The sequence below is a fragment of the Diabrotica virgifera genome, chromosome 6 (assembly GCF_917563875.1).
Source record: "Diabrotica virgifera virgifera chromosome 6, PGI_DIABVI_V3a".
Taxonomy (NCBI): domain Eukaryota; kingdom Metazoa; phylum Arthropoda; class Insecta; order Coleoptera; family Chrysomelidae; genus Diabrotica; species Diabrotica virgifera.
Genome location: NC_065448.1, coordinates 140,667,372 through 140,692,467, shown reverse-complemented (window position 1 = coordinate 140,692,467; position 25,096 = coordinate 140,667,372). Strand labels below are relative to the sequence as shown.

Genomic DNA, 25,096 nt, shown 5'->3' with positions numbered 1-25,096 from the left:
ATTTTTGTTTCTTTGAATAATATATTAGTGTAGGAAACAGAGGTTGAACTTCGCAAACTCGACACAAGTTTTTTTTCTGCTATATCAAGGGGTGCTTTTGTATGAGACTAACTTTTTCTTAAAAGATTTTGCCCCGAAACACCAATTTTCATCCTTTTAAAGGGGGTAGGGAAAAACCCTACTTCATTAGTAGGGTTTTTTATAAATATATATTATGGTTATTGCAACATCCCTGCGGAAACTACCCCTTTCCCTGAAAATAAGTTTGGCGGACATATTTTTACGATTTTTTATTACTTATATATTTTTTTGAAACAAAGCTTATACAGATTGAAAGACCACTAATTGCTCTACAAATAAGGTCCTATTCATTTTTTTCGTATAAGCAACCGTTACGGCACAGTGGCGCAGTAAACCTCAGAAATGCTTTGGCGGGCTCCAGTTTTTGTTTTTTTTTTTCGTCACCTATTCATTCTATTGATAACGTACTTATGACAAATACACTGTCTGCTACATATTATCACCTATACATATTTTACTTTCTTTGCACCCTAAAGCCACAGTAGTGGCCCAGAGTCAATTTTTGCATAATTTCTTTATTCATTTTCCTTTTTTTTTTGGAGGTGGTTTCGGGGAAAATATGGGGGTAAATTATACAAATTTGTAAATAACACCTGTACATGGGTAATGGCTGAAAGTTTTTTTACGCTAGCATAAGCGGTTCAGATGGTATAAAAAGGGAATTTTTAAAATTTAACATCCTGTAATTAAAAAATGGGCAGTTGCCCTTAGATGAAACCTATACCAAAAAAATCAGCCATCTATTTGTGATTAATTGACGCTGGGTTGCTTCTTGATTACCATTACGGTTAGAGAAAAATAATTTTTTTTGAAAACATCTTTTTTTTTAACTTGTCAACTTTGGGGAGCCACGCCCGCTAAACGGTGTGTGATAGACATATGCTGCCGCGGAATAAATTGTAGTCCTCTTCATATTTTTATTAAGGAATTTTTTGCAATAACGTACAGGAAGGACTACGTTTCGCAAAAACCACAAACTGCCCCTTTTATAGGGATGACAATGGGTGTTCCGGGGTGAAATATTTTAAGAAAAAGTTTGTCTCCTTAAAAGCACCCCTTGATTTACCAGAAAAAAATAAAACCGGACTTGTGTTGAGTTTGCGAAGTTCAACCTCTGTTTCCTAGACTAATAACATGAAACGGTTTCGTTCTTCACAATTTACTTGTTTCATGTTTCACGTTTCACGCTTTATGTTTCACGTTTCTTTGATATTAAAAAGCAATTAAAGGGCGGCGCCGACAGCAACGACCACATCATCACTTTCCATTGCCGACTATACAAATTTCATTTTTGTTTCTTCGATTAGTAATATCACATGAAACGGTTACTTTTTTTACAATTTATTTGTTTCATGTTTCACGTTACATGTTTCACGTTTCATGTTTCTTTGATGTGCCTTAAGGTCAGCATAAATATTAGATAGCGATTTCACTAATATAAATATACCCAAATTACCTTTCATGTAAAAATAATTTAAAACTTGTTACTCTAATGAAGCTATTTCTTTGTGGCATCTTATAAAATTAACTGTCCGCTATTTTCGTTCCCTTTAAATTTTTCTTGTGAACCATGCCATTACTACGACATCGTCATCTGAACTGTTCGACATCTTGAACGTATCTAATTGAAAATCAGTCGCGTTGGTGGACGAAAGACAAAGGATGCGATTCATTAGTACTAGTAGTGTCGCAGTTGTGTTGTAGTTGCGTTGCGGCAGTGGAGGAGTAACCTAAGATTCCAATTTCTTCGATTGCGTGGGCTGGATAAACCTTTGGTTCATTTTAATACAGATCGGTCCAACGATACACCTGGTAATAATACAAAATCTGTACTAGTCCAATATGACAAATTTACGACTAGATCAGTCACTTTCAAGCTCTTTAAGCTTCAACCATCTCGAATCTACTATAACCAACGTTGGCAACTGAAAAGGAGAAGCTGGTCACGCAGTGGTGTTGCAAAAATATGATTCGCCTAATTAAAGTTTGGAAAGACAGATCTGTCCCTTAAAAAATCCAGATGAGATTAATGAATGCACTCTCAATATTTCTATACGGGGCAGACTCTTCGCGTGCAAGTATATTAAAAAATTGATGCCTGTGAGATGTGATGTTGGGGAAGAATGTTGCGAACACCTTTGACAGCTCATTAAATAAACTTTTCCATTATTAACCAACTTGATAGCAAAAGCCTTCCACAACATGTCTTCATTGAATTCTACATTTATTTGGTCACCAGATGGTCATACCAAATTCAGAATTTAACGGAACACTCAATCTGTCAAACTCTAGGACCAGCTCAAACTTTAGAGACCAATGGAGAAAATTTGAAATTTGTTAGGAGTATTAGGAGGAAATCAGTATCCACAGTAGTGGGGAAACGAAACTAAAAGACAAATTATATAAGACTACTTACTATAACACCAAATTTAATGCGGAGAATCTTAAAAAGATTCTTAGGATTCTTAAAAAGAAAACTGAGCAATGGCTGCAAGTTGTAGAAAATGCTAAGTGCGAATGTAATGACAAAAAAATAAGGATGAACTTACCAGGAAAAGTTTAGATGTTGATAACAAAAGATGAAAGAGCAGACATCAATAGGTTTAGAAGTACTTCAACGCCGAAGTAATAATCACCCAATACGAGGAATGGCTAATTATGTCATTAATGCGTGTAGGAGTTGTTTTTTTGCTGTGGTACATTCTCTTTTAGTTAAAACTATTTCTTTCTTGCGTTTCTTCTTATACGACTTCAAAAATAAGTTTTTATAGGGCCATATAGTGTTTATAGAATTAAACAATTTTTAGACGTAATTGTCATTTAACTACCTATATGAATCTAGCAAACCAGATCAAAGTAGGTAGAGTATTTTAAAAAATACTTTGAAACTTGAAGTAGGTAAACCAAAGTAAAAATGATAATAAAAGATATATTCATTATGGAAGAAATATTTTAAAGGTTAAAATTAATATTTCAAAACGGCAAACAGGTGTATGTTTCAAAAAACTTTTGATAGTGTGTAAAAAATTTATCACGTGGGCTCAAAATGGTTTGACTCAGCCATGTTGTCTTTTTAATTTAAAAAAGAATTTAGATGTGATTTATTCATTTTAAGGGGTTGTTATACCCGATATCTGTGGCTTTTGCCCAGTATCCATATTTTTTATTGTGTCGTTTAGCAATTGCTCTTCTATGAAGGTTTTATAACAGGACGAAGCTCTGATGATGGCACGTTATGTGTTGAAAGTACTTAGCTGATAATAAAAAATTTTTTACACACTATCAAAAGTGTTTTGAGAACATACACCTGTTTGCCGTTTTGACCTATTTAGAAGTGTGTACAAGTCTTGCAGTCTTTTCCAAAAATTAATATTGCCTAGCACCAACCAGAAAACACATGCCAAAAATAAGGTACATTTATTTAAGCACCAAGCATGATAAATTAATGTTTCTCTAACAAACACGAGAGCCTCTGGACTAAGGATTTTTATGTCTCCTAGAGGATACGCTTCTATTATTTGTTCATATAAACTTTTATATAAATGTATAAAACCAACCATAAAATATTTAATCTAAAATGCTAACAAGTACTAAAAACAAAAATTGAACCAAGCAGAAACGTATAAAGGAATCCCTGATTAACAAGAAAAGTATACGAAAAATACAAGAAACGGCCATATTATGAAGACGGAAAAGTCGAAAAATGTTTAACAGGAAAATATATCAGATAAAAATTGAAGAATATCAGGAGATTTTAGAAAGAAACCAACCGACAAAATCAAGAGTTTATTTCACGAACAACAATCTGAAGAGATAAACACAAGGTAATTATTTTTCAAAAATTAAAAGAACAAGAGACAGAGAAGAACGAAAAGTAGCAAAACCAACAATGGAAGAAAGAAACTTTTTAAGTTACACATCAGCTACAGATTAACAAAACGTCTGGCACAGATGGCATAAATTCAGAACTAATAAACATATTGATATTATTCTTCTGGTAGTGCCTATCCGTTTCGGATGTTGGCGACCACCATGGCAATCTGTACTTTGCACATTGCCGCTCTGAAAAGATTTGTGGTTGTTGTGTTGAACCACGTACGCAGATTTTTTAGGCGGAAAATCCTTCGCCCTACTGGTCCGTGTTTTCCTTCTACTTTTCCCTGTAAAATTCGTTACAGCAGTCCATATCTCCCGCTGTTCCTCATGATGTGACCGAGGTATTCGATTTTGTCTGTATTTGTTGTCGTAAAACAGCTCTTTTTCTTTTTGCAATGTTAATCAAATACCCTGATTAGTAACGTGATCGGTATATTATACCTTCATTATTCGACGATAAAGCCACATTTGAAAAGCCTCAATTTTCTTGCAGGTGGTGCCTGTGAGAGTCCACGACTCAACTCCGTACAACAGTGTAGGAAATATATAGGTAACATCGTAGTAGGTAACCTAATTTTTATGAATATTGATAAATCATGATTATTTGAATAGTTTAGCCATTTTGAAATGTAAATCTTACCTTTTTTATCCTACAGTTGATTTCTAGGGAATGGTTCTAATCTTCATTGACGTTTGTACCAAGGTAGGTGTATGTTTTTACTCTTTATATTTGTGACCCCTCACACTGATTTCTCCAAAATGCTGTTCCTCCTTTTAGGTCGTCATACATTTTGTTTTATTAATATTTAGTGATAGTCCATATCACTGACCTATTTGGGCTGTGGTTTTATTCACTAACAACTCGGGAGCTTCAAAACTGTCATAGTCTAGGCGCAACATAAGGGGTCCCGTGGACACTTTTAGGTCCCCGCGATTTGATGGTGGTATTATAGGTTTTTTGGGTCGCTGAATCCAATGGAAGTGGTCTGGAAGTAGAGATGCATCAAGTCAAACCAGTTTGATTTTATTCAGCAAACTTGACTTGACTTGAAAACCAAACTTTTTTTGTAAAAAAGTTTGACTTGACTTGATTTCGATATCTTTAGGTTTGACTTGAAATCAAACTTCTTCAAACAGTTTGAAGTTTGAATATCATATTGGGCAACGTGTTTATTTATAATTCTCTCTGCTACTCCGCCAATGGCGGCTCTATATGTTAAAAATAAGACATTGATGGTCGAACCGTTTTCTTCTTCTTCTTCTTCTTTTTCTCAAACTATCATTTTAAGCGAGTTTTCAGTGATTCGGTGTTTATTTAAACAAATTGGCATTTTTTATCGTAACATATCAATGGAAAAAACAATGTTTTAATCGAAGGGACTCAAAAATGTGAATATTAGGCATTATAACAAGTTTTTTTATTTAAAACAAGGTTTTGATCAAATTTTAGTGTAGAAAACTTTAAAATACTGTGTTTTACATGTTCCTCCATTCCCAAAATATAAGCTCTTCGATTTGGTTGAAAATTTGCCCACACATAGCCAAAACACAGGACTTTAGGTGGTTCGAAGAATTTATATAGTTTTATGATACAAGACATGCAATAATATCAGAGTCAAACTTATATATTATAGTCCAGTCGGGTTAGCATTCGACTTGTTAAAATAACTTGTTACAAAGCGTTATAATGAATTTTTGAGTCCGTACTATTAAAACATTATTTTTTCTATTGATATTTACGATAAAAAATGCAAATTTGTTTAAATAAATACCAAATCACTGTAAAATCGCTTAAAATGGTATTTTGAGAGAAAAAAAAGTAGAATTAAGCAGAAGCTATACACTAAGTTTCAGACAAATCTGAGATCCAAAAGTTTTTGTCTGAATGATTTGACCTGGAATGTACCAGGTTTATAATCTAATATATTATCTGTCAAAATTTTTAATGTGTTTTAAATGCAGATATAATATTCATTTTTTTTCGAATCCTGTATTTTTGAAAAATTTAAAAGCAGAATGAAAGATTGCGTTAATACCGAGAGCCGAAAGTCCCTTAGAATAAATAATATATCTAAGTTTCTTATGAATGAAATATTTCAATTAAAAATCACACTAAATTTTCCCTTTTATTTTCACTCTGTAATTTATTAAAATATACATTATAGAAGTTTTCAGGGATTTTCGGCCCTCAGAAAGTATTTCTTTAAAATTCAAAACTGACCATAGGGTTATTGGTTTTATTTTTTTCGGATACAGGCTACAAATAATGTTATGTTGGGGTTTAAATTAAATAAATTAATGAAGATGCATTAAGTTTTCTTAATTATTATCCTAAATAGCTGGTTTATTGGATTTTATTTGTCTGTCTGTGGTTTAAACATCATATCCAGCTAATACATATCTATCTATTGAAATTTGTCAAAAAAAAATTTGAACCACCTTAGGGGGGGGGGGAGAATTTTCCTATCCCTCCCCCCTTAGATATCCACCTACTCCGCAAATTAGTTTGTAGTTCATATAAAACTCTATTAAAAATATTATATTTTGTTGTTCCTTCATAAATTTTTGTGAAAGTAGACTAAATTACACTTGTTATGATAAAAGAAACCATTGAACGAATTCTTTGTTTTAATCTAGTAATAACACTTAAATAAAAATATAAAACAATGATATCGATAAAACTAAACTTGCAAGCAATTATTCTAAGCATACAGCAATCATTTTTAAGAAATTTATTACCCTGTTTTGACTATAATCGCTTCCTATATCAAGTTACTTTTATATTGAACTCATTGTATTATTAACTTTCTTATCTTAATTGGCAACTAACATGTCTATCTCAACAAAAAAGTATATCGCTACGAAATAAATTATTTTTCAAACTTTTTCAAACTAGTTTGACAAACAGTTTGAATTTTCAAATCTGTACGATTGACCAGTTTGACTTGACTCGAATTATTTTTCGGAAGGATTGACTTGAGTTTGACTTGAAATTAAGTCAAACTCAAGCAAGTTCAAACATTCAAGTCAAACTTGTGCAACTCTATCTGGAAGCCCAAATATGGTGCGTTTAATTGTTATTAACAAATTATGGTAAAATTGGGTGTTTTTCAGGAATTATTAGAAGCCCTGTTAAGTGGAATTGATAGTGTTAAGGTCTTCTCTGGTGTATTTTTGGTCGCTGAATCGAATGCGACTAGTCGCGATTACTCAAAATGTGTTCTTATTTTGTTAATAACAAAATAATTGTTCATTCGCCGAAAAGCTCGAAATGCGCTATCTACAGCAAGTTTGTAGTCTTTTTCATAGTATTTTTATACGCTAAATCGATTGTCACTAGTCGTGATAGCTTAAACCACGTTCCGACTTTGTTATTAATAAATTATTGCAAAAATAACGGTTTATAGCACGTTTACTCACGGTTTTTGCTCTAAATTTTAAAAAACCACTTGGAATGACATGAAATTTGGCATGCACGTAGCTAACATGTCAAACAAAACAAGTGATATTGTGCCGATGTGTGCTTTTACCCTGGGTGTGAGTTTCACCCCGTGTCGGGGGTGAAAGGAAAAACCTTTAAAATAAGTCAGGAATTGGATAAACTGATTAATTCTAAGCAACGTTTGTTCTATACAGTTTTTCACTAAGTCAATACTTTTCGAGTTATTTGTGAGTGAATATATTTATTTTTCAACAGAAAAACCAAATAACACGAAAAGTGTTGAGTTAGTGAAAAAACTGTATAGAACAGTGTGAAAGTGAAAAGTTGCTTAGAATTAATCAGTTTATTAACTTCCGGACTTATTTTAAAGGTTTCGTTTTTCACCCCCGAAAAGGGGTAAAACTCACCCCCAGGGTATAAGAAGACATCGGCACAATATCACTTGTTTCGTTTTACATGTTAGCTACGTGTGTGCCAAATTTCATGTCAATCAAGTGCTTTTTTAAAATATAGAGCAAAAACCGTGAGTGAACGTACTATAAACCGTTAATTTTGCAATAATTTATTAATAATAAAGTCGGATCGTAGTTTAAGCTATCACGACCAACGGAAATCATTTTAGCGTATAAAAATACTATGAAAAAGACTACAAACTTGCTGTACATAGATAGCGCATTTCGAGCTTTTCGGCGAATAAACTATTATTTTGTTGTTAACAAAATAAGAACATATTTTGAGTAATCGCGACTAGTCGCATTCGATTCAGCGACCAAAAATAGACAAGAGAAGACCTTAACACTATCAATTTATGTACAGGGCTTCTAATAATTTTTGAAAAACACCTAATTTTACAATAATTTGTTAATAACAATTAAACGCACCACATTTGGGCTTCCAGACCACTTCCATTGGATTCAGCGACCCAAAAAACCTATAATACCACCATCAAATCGCGGCGACCTGAAAGTGTCCACGGGACCCCCTATATTGCGAATATATCAGCGAATAATAGAATAATAGAATATAATAGACTATCAGCGAATACCAGCGTTTTTGTAGATTTCGAAAAAGGCTTTAATAGAGTACCACATACATTAAATTTTCAATGCTTGGACTTTGTTGGTCTGGACACGTACCTTAGATTACTGAAAAATCTTTACTATAATAAGACCGCTTATATTAAGTTAGATCAAGAAGTTTCAGCTCAAGTTTCTATTGAGCGTGGTGTCAGACAGGGATGTGTTATGTCACCCACATTTTTCAATGGCTACACCGAATCAATATATTATGAGAAAACGTTAAATAATCGTCGCAAAGGTGTTCAAATCATTGGTGAAATTATTAATAACATCAGATACACAAATGACACCGCCATAGTGGCAGAGAGTCTAAAAGACCTCCAAACCCTGTTGAACGCTGTAAACAACGAATTTACTGCAAAGGGCTTAAGAGTCAACGCAAAGGAAACAAAATGGATGGTGGTCGGAAAAATAATTAATATCGAAAACTCAGTACTAAAATTAGATAACTAAATCCTGGAAAAGTGAAACACTATATATATCTCGGTATAAATATAGAAGAGATATAAAAATAGTAATCGGAGACTTTAATGCTAAAATAGAAAATGATAATACAGGACATGAACATGTGATGGGAAAGGAGGGAATCGGAGAGAGAAACGACAATGGAAATAGATTAGTCGAATTTTGTGAGCAAAATGAACTTTTAATAGGCGGAAGTATATTTAAACATAAGCGGATACATAAAGAAACATGGAAATCACCAGGAGGGAGATACAAGAACTAAATAGACCACATAATAATTGAATATAAATGGAGACGCTGGCTGCAAGATGTCAGGAGCTTAAGAGGTGCTGATGTGGGGTCAGACCACATGCTAATCAAAGCGAGACTAAAAACGAAATTAGCCAGAGATAAAAACCAAAAAAATCAGCAGAAGGAACAAGTACAACGTTGATGCCCTAAAACAAGAAATAAATTCAGTGAGAAACTGGCAATTAACCGAACAGTATCACAACAAACTGGAGAGTCAGTCGAAGAAACATGAAAATATTTTAAAGAAGTGATGATAGATACAGCAAAAGAAACAATCGGATTAAAAAGAAGACAAAATAAAAAATGGATTACTAAATATACTCTACTACTGATAGAAGAAAGAAAAAAAATCAAAGAAGAAATTCTACAAATGGAAGGATCGGAAGAAGAGGCTCACTTGAAAGGAAATGCATGGCAAAAAACGCAGAAGTAGATAAACAAGCCAGAAAAGATAAAAGAAATTATATAAATGAGATGCTAAATATATCAGAAGAAGCAGCGAAAGAAAACAACTTACGAACACAATATACAATCATACGAAACTTAACAGGAAAAGCACAACGAAATATACGAGAAGTAAAGGATAAACACGGAAATAGAATAAAAAATGAAAAAGAAATAATACAAAGATGGAAGGAATACTTCGAAGAGATATATGCTAAGCATAAAATAACTGAAATCATAGAAGATGAAGTAGGATCACCAGAGCTAGAAGTGAATATTGGAGAAATTACAAGGGAAAAATTTTAAAACACCCTAAAACTTCTAAAAAATGGCAAAGCCGCAGGAATCGACAATATACCCATTGGCATAATAAAAGCAGACACCGAGCAGTCAGTAGAGATGCTACATACAATTCTGAATAAAATATGGACGGACGAAGAATTGCCAAAGGAATGGAAAGAGGGATTGATTATAAAAATACCCAAAAAAGGAGACCTGACCAAATGCAACAATTGACGTGCAATAACACTAATAAGTGCCACATCCAAAGTGCTGACCAAAATCATATTGGAAAAATTGAAGCCGGAGCTAGATAAAAACTGAGACACAACCAAGCAGGCTTTCGTTCCAGCCATTCCACTATTGATCACATTTGCACCCTTAGAATTATCTTGCAACAAACAAATGAATGGAATAAAGATATAGATGTCAGTCTTATCGACTTCGAAAAGGCCTTTGACCGTGTAAATAGGGCACAGATGTGGAAAATCCTTAGATTATATCGGATACCACTAAAAATCATAAACTTTATTAAACTCTTCTACGAAGGATACAAAGCCAAACTAGAACATTCAGGTGAAGTAACAGAAGAAATATCCATAGAAAGTGGAGTTAAACTAGAACATTCAGGTGAAGTAACAGAAAAAATATCCATAGAAAGAGGAGTTAAACGGATGTGTACTATCCCCTACCCTATTCCTTATTATGATAGATTGGATAATGAGAAAAGTAAGCGACGATCGAACATGCATCAGGTGGAACCTATTTAAACAGTTAGAAGATCTCGAATTTGCAGATGACATCTGCTTGATAACTGAACACCGAAATCATATGAAAGCAAAAGTTGACAAATTGGCACAGTACTCCGACACGATCGGACTTCGAGTAACATAGAGAAAACTAAACTTCTAAAAAATAATAACCATCCAAATAATAAAATAATGATAAACGGTAAAGAAGTAGAAGAGGTAGACAAGTTCACATATTTGGGATCTGTCATGGAAAGGAGCGGGAGGTGTAAAAAGGATATACAGACGAGAATAACAAAGGCTCAACACGCATTCAACGCTTTAAATAGAATTTGGCAAACAAATGAAATATCGGAAACAACAAAAATTAAAATCTTTAATAGTTGCATTAAAAGTATACTGCTCTACGGAGCAGAAACATGGAAACAGGACGAAAATACAAATAAAAAACTACAAAAATTTGTAAACAAATCTCTAAGAAAAATTCTGAAAATATACTGGCCAAACAAAATAACTAATACAGAATTGTGGGAAAGGACAAAGCAAACTAACATATCTACTACAGTCAAGGAAAAAATGGAAATGGATCGGCCACACTTTGAGGAAAGACCAAAGCAGCACAGCACTTTAATACCAACCAGACGGGAAAAGAAAGAGAGGCAGACCAGACAACAAGCAGAGAACGCGAAAAAATTGGACTAAGATGGGGCGAAATCAAAAAGAGAGCAAAATATAGAAGAGAGTGGAGGGAATTAGTTCACAATTTATCCAGAGAATAAAAACAAAAGAAGATGCGCTGTCCCGGCCAGACAGCAATCTTACACTTTTGGCCAAGAAACGCATAAGCGCCCAATACTCCACAAGGAGGGATGGAACGAGAGAGAGATAGGTATCTCGGTAGCTGTATTGACTACAGGGTTGAAAGTGATGACGAAATTTCGACCAGAATAGAACTTGCACGAAATAGTTATTTTCCTAACTAGTGCGGAAAGTAATACTTTTACGCACGAGACTGCCGTTGACCCGAACAACGCGATAGCGTAGTTCGGGCAAGCAGTCGAGTGCGGAGAAGACACTTTCCGCATGAGTTAGTAACAATATTTTTTATAGGGCCGTACGTTTGGAAAAAAGCCACAAAAAATAGTCATAATATCAATTTTTATTTAGGAGTGAAAATACACAAATGAATTATCTGACAAGGTTGTCAAAACCAAACTTTCAATATAATGGGATACCACGACGACGATATTGGTTTCCATGACGACGATTCAAAACCATTGTAATTGTCTACTGATTTGACTTTCAAATATTATGTCAAAATCATTTTATGTCATCGAATTATTACGTTAATTTCATTAAAACATGAACACAATAAGATACATTTGAAACAAATTAGTAAATAATATCTAAATATTAGTTTATTGCATGTATTATAATATATTATAATGCCATATTAAAAGATATTCTACTTTCCCGTACGCCGTGCGGAAAAGTGCAACTTTCGGAAACGGAATGCGTGCGGGAAGTGGCTGATTTAGCACGGCCGTAGAAAAAAGTTTTATTAGCTGGCGTTCTATATTGTGCAGTAAAAATCTGTGAGTGACACACGTCTAAGAGTATTGAAATGCTACGACTGGTCAGTTTTGTTCCACGGATGCAAAACATGGACAACAAAAATTAAGAAACAACAAGTTAAAAGCGTTCGAGTTGTGGTGTTACCGTCACATGCTCAGAATCCCATGGACAGCACACATAACTAACACCGTGTGCTGGAGACCATGCCCAAAGAGCGAGAATTGATCAACTTCATAAAAATGAGAAAGGTTCAATACTTCGGTCATATAATGAGAGGACCTAAATATCGCTTACTCCGATTGATCATTTAGGACAAAATCGAAGGAAAACGCTGCGTTGGAAGAAAACAACTGTCTTGGCTGCGTAACATTATTCAATGGACAGGTCGAACGGTCGAGGAATTGTTTCATATAGTTGCCGAGCGAGAAAAATTTCATCAGCTTGATAATGCGACGATAGCCAACGCTTAAAAACAAGCACGGCACACAAAGAAGAAGGAGATACGTACACGGTCTGATCGTATGCTCAAATATGAGAATTTGGGAATGATATTCACGCCAAATACGATAAGTGACGCCAAAGGACATTAAGCAAAAAAACTGTTGATTCGAAACAAGAAGTCTTTAAAGTGATTTAAACATTAACGATAACAATCAAAATAATATGAACTCAACAAAATCAGATTGATATAAAAACCTTAGGGTAGAAAGTCAGTTTTTCTCGTAACCGTACCAAATACAAAAACCGATAACAATGTATTTAACTCTTAAAAAAGCTATAAGCGAGTCATGAAGCGCACTTCTTTATATCTACATGGCATAAAGTACACTATTATACAGTGCTGAGCGAGCTAATAACCGGAAGAATACCGCAAAAAATGGAAAACATAATACATTGCGAAGTAAAGAGAGACGAAACTAGTAGAGGTGGAAATTATCGGTATAAACGTAGAAATTAACAGACGACGGAAGACTAAGTTTTCAATCTAATAGCACATAAAACAACATCAAAAAATGTTACTCTACATCCTACCAGATTGAAAACAATGGGAACCTTCTCTGGTTACATCTCCGAGGCTTCTACAATTTTCACGCCATAAAGAATGCTGAGACTAAGGAAGATGAGGGAATTTTACAATTTATAATTCACGTCCCATCTGCTCAGCGCGGTAAAGTTCTAACGAGAATGGTACCCTTCGTACTCCAATCAGAGTAAACATGTAAATAAAAAATGAATAAACCATTTTCAATTTCGTTGCAACACGAAAATACAGCCGTACTATTATTCTAGTTCAATCAGAGAGTGCAGCAAGCACCTTTACCGGTTTCGAAACTTATTAGTCTCTCATAAGGAGGCACATAATATGCTGCTCTCTCTGACCCAACCAGGACAAACCGCGGCGTGCAGTGACGGATTGCAACTAACGAAACGGCAGAGATGCCCTAGCGGCAACTGCTAGCAAAATACTAAGTTTTCAATCTGATAGCATATAAAACAACATCAAAAAATGTTACTCTACATCCTACCAGATTGAAAACAATGAGAACCTTCTCCGGTTACACCTCCGAGGCTTCTATAATTTGCAAGCCATAACGGATGCTGAGACTAAGGAAGATGAGGGAACTGTACAATTTATAATTCACTTCCCATCAGCTCAGCGCGGTAAAGTTCCAACGAGAATGGTTCCCTTCGTACTCCAATCAGAGTAAACATGTAAATCAAAAATGAATAAACCATTTTCAATTTCGTTGCAACACGAAAATACAGCCGCATTATTACTCTAGTTCAATAAGAGAGTGCAGCAAGCACTTCTACCGGTTTCGAAAATGGTTTATTCATTTTTGATTTACATGTTTATTCTGATTGGAGTACGAAGGGAACCATTCTCGTTGGAACTTTACCGCGCTGAACCGATGGGACGTGAATTTTAAATTGTAAAATTCTCTCGTCTTCCTTAGTCTCAGCATCCGTTACGGCTTGTAAATTGTAGAAGCCTCGGAGATGTAACCAGAGAAGGTTCCCATTGTTTTCAATCTGGTAGGATGTAGAGTAACATTTTTTGATGTTGTTTTTTGTGCTATTAGATTGAAAACTTAGTCTTCTGCTAGCAGTTGCTGCTAGGGCATCCCTGCCATTTCGTTTGTTGCAATCCATCACTGCACGCCGGGGTTTGTCCTGGTTGGGTCAGAGAGAGCAGCATATGTGCCTCCTGATGGGAGACTAATAAGTTTCGATACTGGTAGAGGTGCTTGCTGCACTCTCTGATTGAACTAGAAGAATAATGCTGCTGTATTTTCGTGTTGCAACGAAATTGAAACTGATTTATTCATTATTGTAGAAATTAACATTACATTACATAGTTTCCTACCTTTAGACGTCTGTGACGGGAGTATTTTATAAAATTCTCCTGTCACAGTGACAGTTTTCATATTCATTCGATACGTCCAAAGGTGGGAAACTGTGTAATGTAATGTTAATTTATACGTTTATGTCGATAATTTCCACCTCTACCAGTTTCATCTCTATTTACTTCGTAGTACCGGATTAGCGCGCTCATCACTGTATGCAGTTGGTATGCATTAAAAATACAATAACCAAACTATTAATAGCAGATGAATTAATGCATTTATTAAGTTTCTTTTATAACAATCCAAAAATTACGGTACAGTCGATTCGCTAGTTCTATTTAAAAAACATGCATGTTAATTAAAACTGGTAACTACTCTTACCGGTTGGAAGGGGTTTCATTCGATCAGCGGATAAACTTGATACTGCTGGAGAATAAGTTCTTAAAAAAGTTGCACCCCGTGGTAAACTGGCAGTTGAACCCATATAGTATGGGGCTTTCCCTCCGCTACCCTGTAACAATAATATAATGTTAACTTTTTCTGTGCAATGTACTTTTTATAGAGTTTTTACAAAGATGACCTTTTTTGCTCTGTAAATTATTTTTGGGCTATTGGGCAAAATGGTCTCTTGTTAATAGTTTTCGAGTTATAGGTGATTTAACATCTGTTAAATGCAAAAATACGCAATTTCGAGGACTGAAAACTCAGATTAAAATTATTATTTTTGAGATTGACAAGTGCCTAAATTAAACCTTAAGAGGAAACAGTAGCGATCAACAGGTAGCAAAAACGCGTTCCAAGATTGCGGCTGTAATTTTGAATATTTTTTCGAGATATTTGGCACACGTATTCGTAATATAATAAAGAAAGGCGGTACAGAGCCCAATTTGAAAAATATATTAATATGTGGAAATTACTCTGTAATTAAATACAATATTAAAAAAACGAGCCTGTACCACCATTAAGAAGAACAGAAAAATACACTTTCTTCAAATAAACTTTTTTATCCGATGCCTAGATTTTGTGTCATTTTGGAACTACTAAAATTTTTTATTTCATTAGTAGTTCCAAAATAACACAAAATCTAGGCATCGGATAAAAAGTTTATTTGAAGAAAGTGTATTTTTTTGTTCTTCTTAAAGGCGGTACAGGCTCGTTTTTTAATTTTATATTTAATTACAGAGTTATTTCCACATATTAATATATTTTTCAAATTGGGCTCTGTACCGCCATTCTTTATTATATTACGACTACGTTTGCCAAATATCTCGAAAAAATATTCAAAACTACAGCCGCAATCTTGGAACGCGTTTTCGCTACCTGTTGATCGCTACTGTTTCCTCTTAAACATTCAGTTTCAACATTAGTATTTCAACAATACTTCACATTTTATTACAAGTTTATAATTTATTATTAACATAATTTTTTTAATAATTTGTTTATTTCTTCAATTAATTATGGCTAATTTGCTAATTAAATATGGCAATCATATAGTGTGATAGAAACACTGCACATAGTACGACGCGCGGAGGAGTTAATTTCGAGTGGACGCACATAATTAGCAATTAAAAAACAATGGTATAGCTAGATTCATATTCGGTATTCAGATTTCAAAATACGTATAACTCGAAAACTATCTACTTTAGAGAAAAATGACAAGAGACTAATTTTCTTTAGAATAACACAGAAAACCAAAAAATATATTTTCTATAGCATTTTCTCAAGCAAAAATAAAAAAAAAAAATTAAATATTTTTTAAACAATTTCGTCTAAAAATTTCGCCCGACACACTTCTGATTTGTAAAAGGGATATTTTGATCATGAATCCACAAAGAAACCGAATCAAAATTTTCTTCCTACGGGAGCGGCTCCACAACTTGGACTGAATCCGTAAAATGTGATAATAGTGCTGCTCTAAAGAGATGAACAGACATGCAATTAAACCAAGCTCTCAAATTGTTGACCAAGGAGATGCGTCTTCTTCCACGACTCCTTCTACCCTGTATTCTTCCTTGTATTACTAACTGCAACAAGTTATAACGCTCGCCCCTCATGACATGTCCCAGACATTGCAGTTTTCTAATTATTGTATTTAAAACCTCTCTTTCTTTTCCCATTCTTCTGAAACACTTCGACATTCGTGACTCTATCCACCCAACTTATTTTTAATACCGTTCCGTGTGCCTATAACTCGAAGGCTTCTAATTTGTCAGATATTTCATCAGAAAACCATTATACTCTGGGCTAATTAGCAAAATTCATGGAAAAGTTATTTACCAGCAATTTTATAGCTGGAATCGAATTATAAGATCCTATATATTAATAATATAGATATGCAAAGTCCTCAGATAGTGTGCTACTTTTTTTATAAACAAAATGGCGCCCGAAAATCGTGTTTTTTTCAATTATTGCTCTAGAACTCCGAAGATTTTAACTTTACAACTAAAACACCCAAATAAAAATTCACCGCAATTAAATTCTGCATAGAGATATGTTTTTCACGATTTGCTCCGACGAAAATTTTCCTCGGAAAATGCGGGTTTTCCTAACAAAAACTATAATTTTCAAATAAAGTTTTAGGTAAGTAATTATTAATCAATAATTAAATAACTTAGTGACGTCAAAGATTTCTTGGTATAGATTGTAATTCCAGAAGCCGGTTAAAATGAAACGAATATTTTAGCAACAATTCAATTGTTAATTAACAATTTACGATCGCAATAATAACCAAAATAATCATGATACATTGATCAAACTTATAAAGATTATAAAGATGAGATGCTTGTTTAATATTTTATCGACAAAATATAAATTTTTCTTTTTTTTTGCATAATCTTTAAATTTTGAAAAAAAAATAGTTATAATACGTAGTCTAATTAGTAAAGTACAAAGAAAGGTTATGTACCAGCAATTTTATTGCTTTAATCGAACTATAAGATCCTATATATTATTAATATAGGTATGCAAAGTCCACAGATAGTGTGCTACTTTTTTTATAAACAAAATGGCGCCGACAAATCGTATTTTTTTCAATTATTGCTCTATAACTCCGAAGATTTTAACTTTACACCAAAAATACTCAAATAAAAATTCACCCCAATTTAATTCTACATAGAGGCATGTTTTTCCCGATTTGCTCCGACGAAAATTTTCCTCGGAAAATGTGAGTTTTCCCAACAAAATCTCGAATTTTCAAATAAATTTTTTGGGCCAGTAATTATTTATCAATAATTATATAGCTAGGTGAAATAAAAGCTCTCTTGGTATAGATTATAAATTCAGAAGCCGGTTAAAATGAAACGAATATTTTAGCAACAATTCAATTGTTAATTAACAATTTACAGTCGCAATAACAACCAAAATAATCATGAGACATTGATCAAACTTAGAAAGATTATAAAGGTGTGATGCCTATTTAATATTTTGTCGACAAAATATAAATTTTTCATTTTTTTGCATAATCTTTAAATGTTTAAAAAAATTGTTATAAACAAATTAACATTTCTTAGAAATTGTTTATTATATTCTAATTTTAAAAAATACTTAAAATGCGTATTTCATAGGTCTTGAAAATGAATGCTTTAAAAAAATTTCCAACCATTTGCAAAAAAGTTAGGAAACAGCAAAATAAATATACGATATCTCCATTGTTTATAATTTGTTTTAATTGTTTCAAAGCTTAAAAGTGAGTCTATGGTACAATCTAATTACTCACAAAGAATGTCAAAAATTAGTGCAATGGTTATATTTTAATCAAAGATTAAAAATACTTTTTTTTGTAATTTTTAGCGCGAAAGTAGGTTTGATACAGAGCCGAAGATAAAATGTTCACTCGAAGCGACTGACACGCTTAAACTCGCGCGAGTTGTGTATGTGGGCGGGTAGCTACGGTACTGTATTATTCTACTTTCGCGCGTGTAAATTACAAAAAAATATATTTATAATCTTTACTTAAAATATAACCATTAAGCTGATAATCGATATTGTTTTATAAATAATTAGCTTGTACTTTAAACTCACTTCTACGCTTTGAAAGAATTTAAAAAAAATATTAACACCGTAGTAGTCGTATGTTTACTTTGCTGTTTCATAACTTTTTTGCAAATGGTTGCAAAAAAGATTTAAAGCATTCATTTTCAAGATATTTGAAATGTGCATTTTAGCTATTTTTTAAAATTATAATATAATAAAATCTTTCTGAGAAACGTTAATTTGTTTATAACTATTTTTATTTAAACATTTAAAGATTATGCAAAAAAATAAAAAATTTATATTTTGTCGACAAAATGTTAAATAGGCATCTCATCTTTATAAGATTTCAAAGTTTTATCAGTGTATCATAATTATTTTAGTTATTATTGCGACCGTAAATTATTAATTAACAATTGAATTGTTGCTAAAATATCCGTTTAATTTTCACCAACTTCTGGAACTATAATCTAAACCAAGAAGGCTTTTAAGTCACCAAATTATTTAATAATTATTAAATAACTACTTATCTAAAACTTTATTTGAAAATTAAAGATTTTGTTGGGAAAACCCGCATTTTTCGAGGAAAATTTTCGTCGGAGCAGATCGGGAAAAACACGTCTCTATGCATAATTTAATCACGGTGAATTTTTATTTGAGTGTTTTTGTTGTAAAGTTAAAATCTTCGGAGTGCTAGAGCAGTAATTGAAAAAAACACGATTTTCGGGCGCCATTTTGTTTATAAAAAAAGTAGCACACTATCTGAGGACTTTGCATATCTATATTATTAATATATAGGATCTTATAATTCGATTCCAGCAATAAAATTGCTGGTAAATAACTTTTCCCAAAAATGGCCTATTATCCGATAATCAGCCCAGACTATTAATAACCTTTTTATACAGACAAATTTTCTCGAAAATTTCTTAATGAGTCTTTCTGGACGTTAGGTAATTATTAAGCTTCAATTTATTATTGATCGCTGTAATTAATATAATATCTATGTTGAATAAGTTTTTTATCGAGTGTGACAAAAAAAAATAATGACACAATAATCGAGTCCAAAAGAGGAATTGGATTATTATGTTTAGAAATAAAATGGCAATGATAACAAGTAAGATTATTGTTAAGAAAATGGAAAACGTAAAAAACCCAAAGTCACTTTGACAAGATGGAATGTGATCATTTTTCAGTATATAAAGGAGATAATGAAAGGGATATAAACTGAATATTGTACCTATTCAAAAAACGAAATAACTAAGGTCGGGAGAAGAGAACATAGAAAATATCGTTTATTTCAACCATAGTAGAGTTCCAAAATACATCAACTGTTTTTAGCAGACTTGACAGAAAAATATTGGATAAAAAAGAAAACTCTAAATATGATAGATTTATATTCAAAAATGACAATATATGATAAACAACTTTATAAATATGACATAAACCCAAATTATAATATTGACTTTAATAGTATGGAACAAGTTCAGGTATACTTTTTAAGGGACTATAGCAAGTTGCCTATATCTTTAAGAAAATTAGTGTTTATCTCCGACAGTTCACAAATGTTCAAAGATTATTGTATGCTATATACAGATGCATCAAAAAATATTGAAGGTGTGGGATGTGCCTATTGGGATAGCAGTAATAAAATTAGTAAAATGTTTAAACTAAATTCTATTATGAGTATATACACAGCTGAATTAATAGCGATAATGGAAGCACTAAAATATTTATCTAATATAAATCATTCAAAGTTTATAATTTTTAGTGACAGTAAAAGTTCTCTTAGTAAAATTAGTGCTATAAATCCTAAATCAAAAGTGAACTACATTGAATTATATATCATAAATAAAATTAAAGAACTTCAGCAACAAGGAAAGTCTGTTAAGTTGGCATGGGTTAAAAGCCACTGTGGAATAACTGGAAATGAAATGGTAGATGAATTGGCTAAAAACGCGGTGACACAAGGAGTATTAACCCATTATCTTTGTACGCCAAAAGATATTGAATCAAATTTATTCAAAGAGATTAAGAAAGAATGGAAAGAAAGGTATATTGATGAAAACGTAAATACAGGAAACCACTACAGATCAATCAGAAACTATATAACGGATAAACCTTGGTTTTCTAAAATGGAGTCGACAAAAGATATGATAAGAACCATATGCAGAATGAGATTTGACCACTGTCTTACTCCATCATATTTATTTAAAATTAATATAGCTGATAGTCCACAATGTATTTGTGGACAGTTGGGCAATCTACAACACAAAATTTTGACCTGTTCTCTTATCTCTAATAAAGTTAATATGTTTTTAAATTCACTGTATTCTTTGACTGATGTCCACCATCCCATTAATTTAAATTATTTATTAACATTAGAAAATAATGAGTTGGTATACCGACTATTGTATAAACATATTTTAGATATTAAGCTTAAATTGTAATTGTAAAATATAGAGTAAGTATTTCTTGTAAATTGTTATATGTTAAAAGAAAAAGAAAAGAAAAGAAAAGAAAAAAAAAAAGAAAAGAAATATAAAAAAAATAATAAAATAAAAATAAAAAAAAAATAAAAAAAAAAAATAAAAAAAAAATAAAAAAAAAATAAAAAAAAAAAATAATAAAAAAAAAAGAAAGAAAAAATATAAAAAAGATATATAAAAAAAATAGAAAAAAAAAATATAATAATTAAAAAAAATATAAAAAAAAAAATATGTAGATAAAAATGAATGACGAACTTGGACAGTCCATAGTAAAATAGCTTTCGAATGAAGTAGAGGGCTAAAGAAGAATGTTGCAGTTTTTGCTGTGGAACTCTGAGAACATCATTTGGAAAAAAATTAATAAAAATATATATATATATATATAAAAAATTATTAAAAAAAAATACAAAAATAATTATTTATTAGTAGAATTGTTTGTTATATTAGTATTAGTTTTAGGATAAGATACGAAAAAATGACTAATAAAATAAAAAATAGTAAAATTGGCGAATGGATTTAGTGTCCGCAGTCATATAAACCCAAATAAACAACAAACAACCATAGTAGAGTAGATACAATGCGGGGAAAATGGAAGAAGAAATATGGACCTATCTTATGAGCAAAACATGACGCCAAATTCTGATGGGAGATATAAATGTAAATATGGGAAAAGGGGATATTTACAGAACAATGATGGTAAAGCATTGCAAACGTAGACATCTCCAGATAGAAAAACACTCAATCAAATTGATTACGTACTGATTAAAAAACGACATGCAAATTTCATCACATACGTTAGAAGTATGAGAGCTGTCAAGCTATAGCTCCGATCACTTTTTAGTAAAAATTTCGTATAAACCTGTTTAAAAAAATATCGACAAAGGAAAGTGTAAAAAAAGTAACAGATTTAAAGGAAAATATCAGACATATAGACAAGGCAAAAACGGCGGGTTCGAAGGGAAAAATATTCCCATGAGATTTTTTTGCATAATCACATTCGTGAGATATCCCACAATAAGGTTCAAGAAGTCGCCCAAGTGAAAAGTGGGCCAATTTTTTTTAACAATTTTTTTTTAATCAAAGTGCAAGAATCAATATTTTTGGCCCGAGCAATTTTTTCTTTAATGTTTTGGACCATTCTGGACAAAAAAGGTCTCTTATAATTTTTCTCTAAAGTTGATCGTTTTCGACTTATAAGCAATTTAAAATTGAAAAAAACGAAAAATGGCGATTTTCAGGGCTTAATAACTCGGTTAAAAGTTATTATTATGAAAGTCAATATATGACTAAATCAAAGTTTAAAGCCCCCCCTACAAGAACCTGAAGAAATTTTTGTCACTATTTTATTACTAAGCTGTTATTTTTAAGTAATAATAATAAGCGCCATGCACGTGTGCGGGGCTGTAAATGCTGAGTGCGAGAGAGAAGCTATTCCAGCAGTCCAATTGTGCATCTTACTCGCACTCACATTTACAGCAGCGTCAATAGGATACAACCACTCATTGTTATTAATTAAAAATAACAGCTTAGTAGTAAATTAATGACACAGATTTTTTCAGGATCATGTAACGGCGACTTTAAACTTTGATTTAGTCACTTTCTGACTTTCAAAATAATAATTTTTGACCGAGTTATTAAGCCTTAGAAATGGCCATTTTCGCGTTTTTCAAATTTTAACTTGCTTATAACTCGAAAAAGATCAACGTTAGAGAAAAATTATAAGAGACCTTTTTGGTCCAGAATAGTCCAAAAAACCTAAAAAAAATTAGTCCGGGCCAAAATATTGACTTTTGCAATTTGATTAAAAAAAAATTGTTAAAAAAAAATTGGCCCACTTTTCTCGTGGGCGACTTCTTGAACCTTATTCTGGGATGTTTCACGAATGTGATTATGCAAAAATATCTCATGGGAATATTTTCCCCAACGAACCCGCTGTTTCCGCCTTGTCTAATAATAGATATAAAAAAGAAATAAAGAAATTATTTTGAAAAAAAAATTATGTAGGTACTCGTAGAAGTAAAACAAAAATGAAAGCAAATAAAGCAAATAACTGAAGACGCAAGTAGAAAAATGTTACCAGAAAAGGAAGACAAGTACAGTGGCACCTCGATAAGTCGGATTAATCGGGACCGCGGCCGATCCGAATTATCGAAAATCCGGGTTAGCCGGAGAATATGGTACAAATTAATAAAATATTGTATACTTACAGATAAACTCCATTATAATTGAGAAAACATGAAATAAATATGGACAATACATCTAAATTACGTACAGTTGTATACAGTATTGTTCATTTCTTGGTAAAAAACTCAGTCAAACTGAAAAAATGTTTGTTTTATCTGATGAAAATCGGTCCGGGTTAGCCGGACATCCGGGTTATCGGAGGCCGAGTTATCGGGGTTCCACTGTAAATACAAAAGATGGCTTGACAAGAAATATATACAGCCAATAGAAGTAAAAAGAAATGTAATAACACATATAATGAAATTATAATAATGATAAAAAAGAAAATATAGCCAGGTACGAAAACAGCTACAGCAATTTTGTACGAAATAGAAGAGAAAATGTAAAGATAACAGACTGCAGGAAACGAAAGGGAAATTCAAAAACAGTGAAATCAGACCGTTCTATCAGGAGAATAAAAAACTAAGGTACTAAGCTACCTTGTTACCTCGTTAAAGAAAAACGGAATAAGGAGAGTCAGTATCGGAGTCTGGGACATTTGAAGTAGGAACGAATGGAAAAGTTATTTTGAAGCACTGATAAAGAGTGAAGAGAAAGAACAAAATACCAGAGAAAACATAACAGATGAAGAGGAAAAATAAGTAGAAGATGAAGAATAATAAGAAGAAGATACTGTTATGATTGTATTTGCTGTTGTCATGGCTTGGTAGATAGGTTATCATCATCAACAGCTATTCCCTCTATCGTCGGATGTTAAGTTCATTTTAATGTGGCTGGAATACGTTCGCTAACGTAGCGGAACGAAAATTAAGACCTGGACAAGACAACAAGAAAATAAAATGGTGAAGGCACTGTGTTACAGATACCACTAATTTATTTTTTATAATATTATTGTCAGTCGCCACTTCATACATTTCTACGTATTTAATTATTTAAAACTTAATGCTGATTATATCGACAGACGTGTTTATATTCTTTTATAGTTATTTATGATATAAGTGTTAAAAGTACAATTTTAAGGCACGCATGTGAAAGTTTGCAGAATTCGCTTCGCTCATTCTGCAATTCACATGAGTGAAAAATGTACTTTTTAACACGTATATCATACAATATTTTTTCTACAAACGTTATAAATTTATAAAATACAATATTTTTGTTAATTGCTGAAACCATAAAACCTATGACCCGTAAAAGGTAGAACTGGTTGTCTAAACTCGAGGGAAATGTCTAAAAATTCTTAACGAAAATATTATACCGTTACATAAACTTGTTTTTTCTACAAACGTGTTAAAATGCAATAATACAGTTTAAATTAAATTTTTATTTTATTATTTAAATTTATGTGTCTCGGCAGCAATGGCCATTGACACAAACAATATTGGTTATACAATAATTAATTACAATACGGACTTAAAACTAATTATTATAACAGTTAATTTCTAAATCTTAAATAACATTAGGTAAAAATTATGAAGAAAAAAATTGGATATACAATCATTGGATACTATAGAGACGTACAACTAATTATAAAATTGCTTCGGTCTTCTTGTGATACTTCGGACGTTGCTTAGTCATAGTAGCAGTTGCATATGAACTAGTAAGATTACTGGAAAAATTGGGTCCACACATGGTGATGATAACAGTGGGGGAACATTGATTTAAATTGTTACTCATGTAGTCAAAAGTAACTTGAATTTGTTTATATTACGCTTTGGATGTCTGGAAATAAGTGATAACCTTGGATACATCACTGCAATACTGGTTGCCTAACTGTTGGCGTCCGTTGGGACGGGATAGCAACAGTGAAAAACTATCGACAGTTTGACAC

The 25,096-nt window shown here is 32.4% G+C and overlaps 1 protein-coding gene across 6 annotated transcripts in view; it reads right to left on the bottom strand.

The window, feature by feature from the left end:
• The window catches only part of LOC114325319 (coiled-coil domain-containing protein AGAP005037-like), a 250,810-nt gene extending 235,674 nt beyond the window's left edge, over window positions 1-15,136 (bottom strand). For all 6 annotated transcript variants that reach the window (XM_050654050.1, XM_050654052.1, XM_050654049.1 and 3 more), the window contains exon 1: window positions 15,011-15,136. In XM_050654050.1, the coding sequence (XP_050510007.1) occupies window positions 15,011-15,113 (103 nt within the window). In that variant the 5' untranslated portion in view covers window positions 15,114-15,136. The remainder of the gene's footprint in view (window positions 1-15,010) is intronic.
• Between the last annotated feature and the right edge of the window lie 9,960 nt (window positions 15,137-25,096).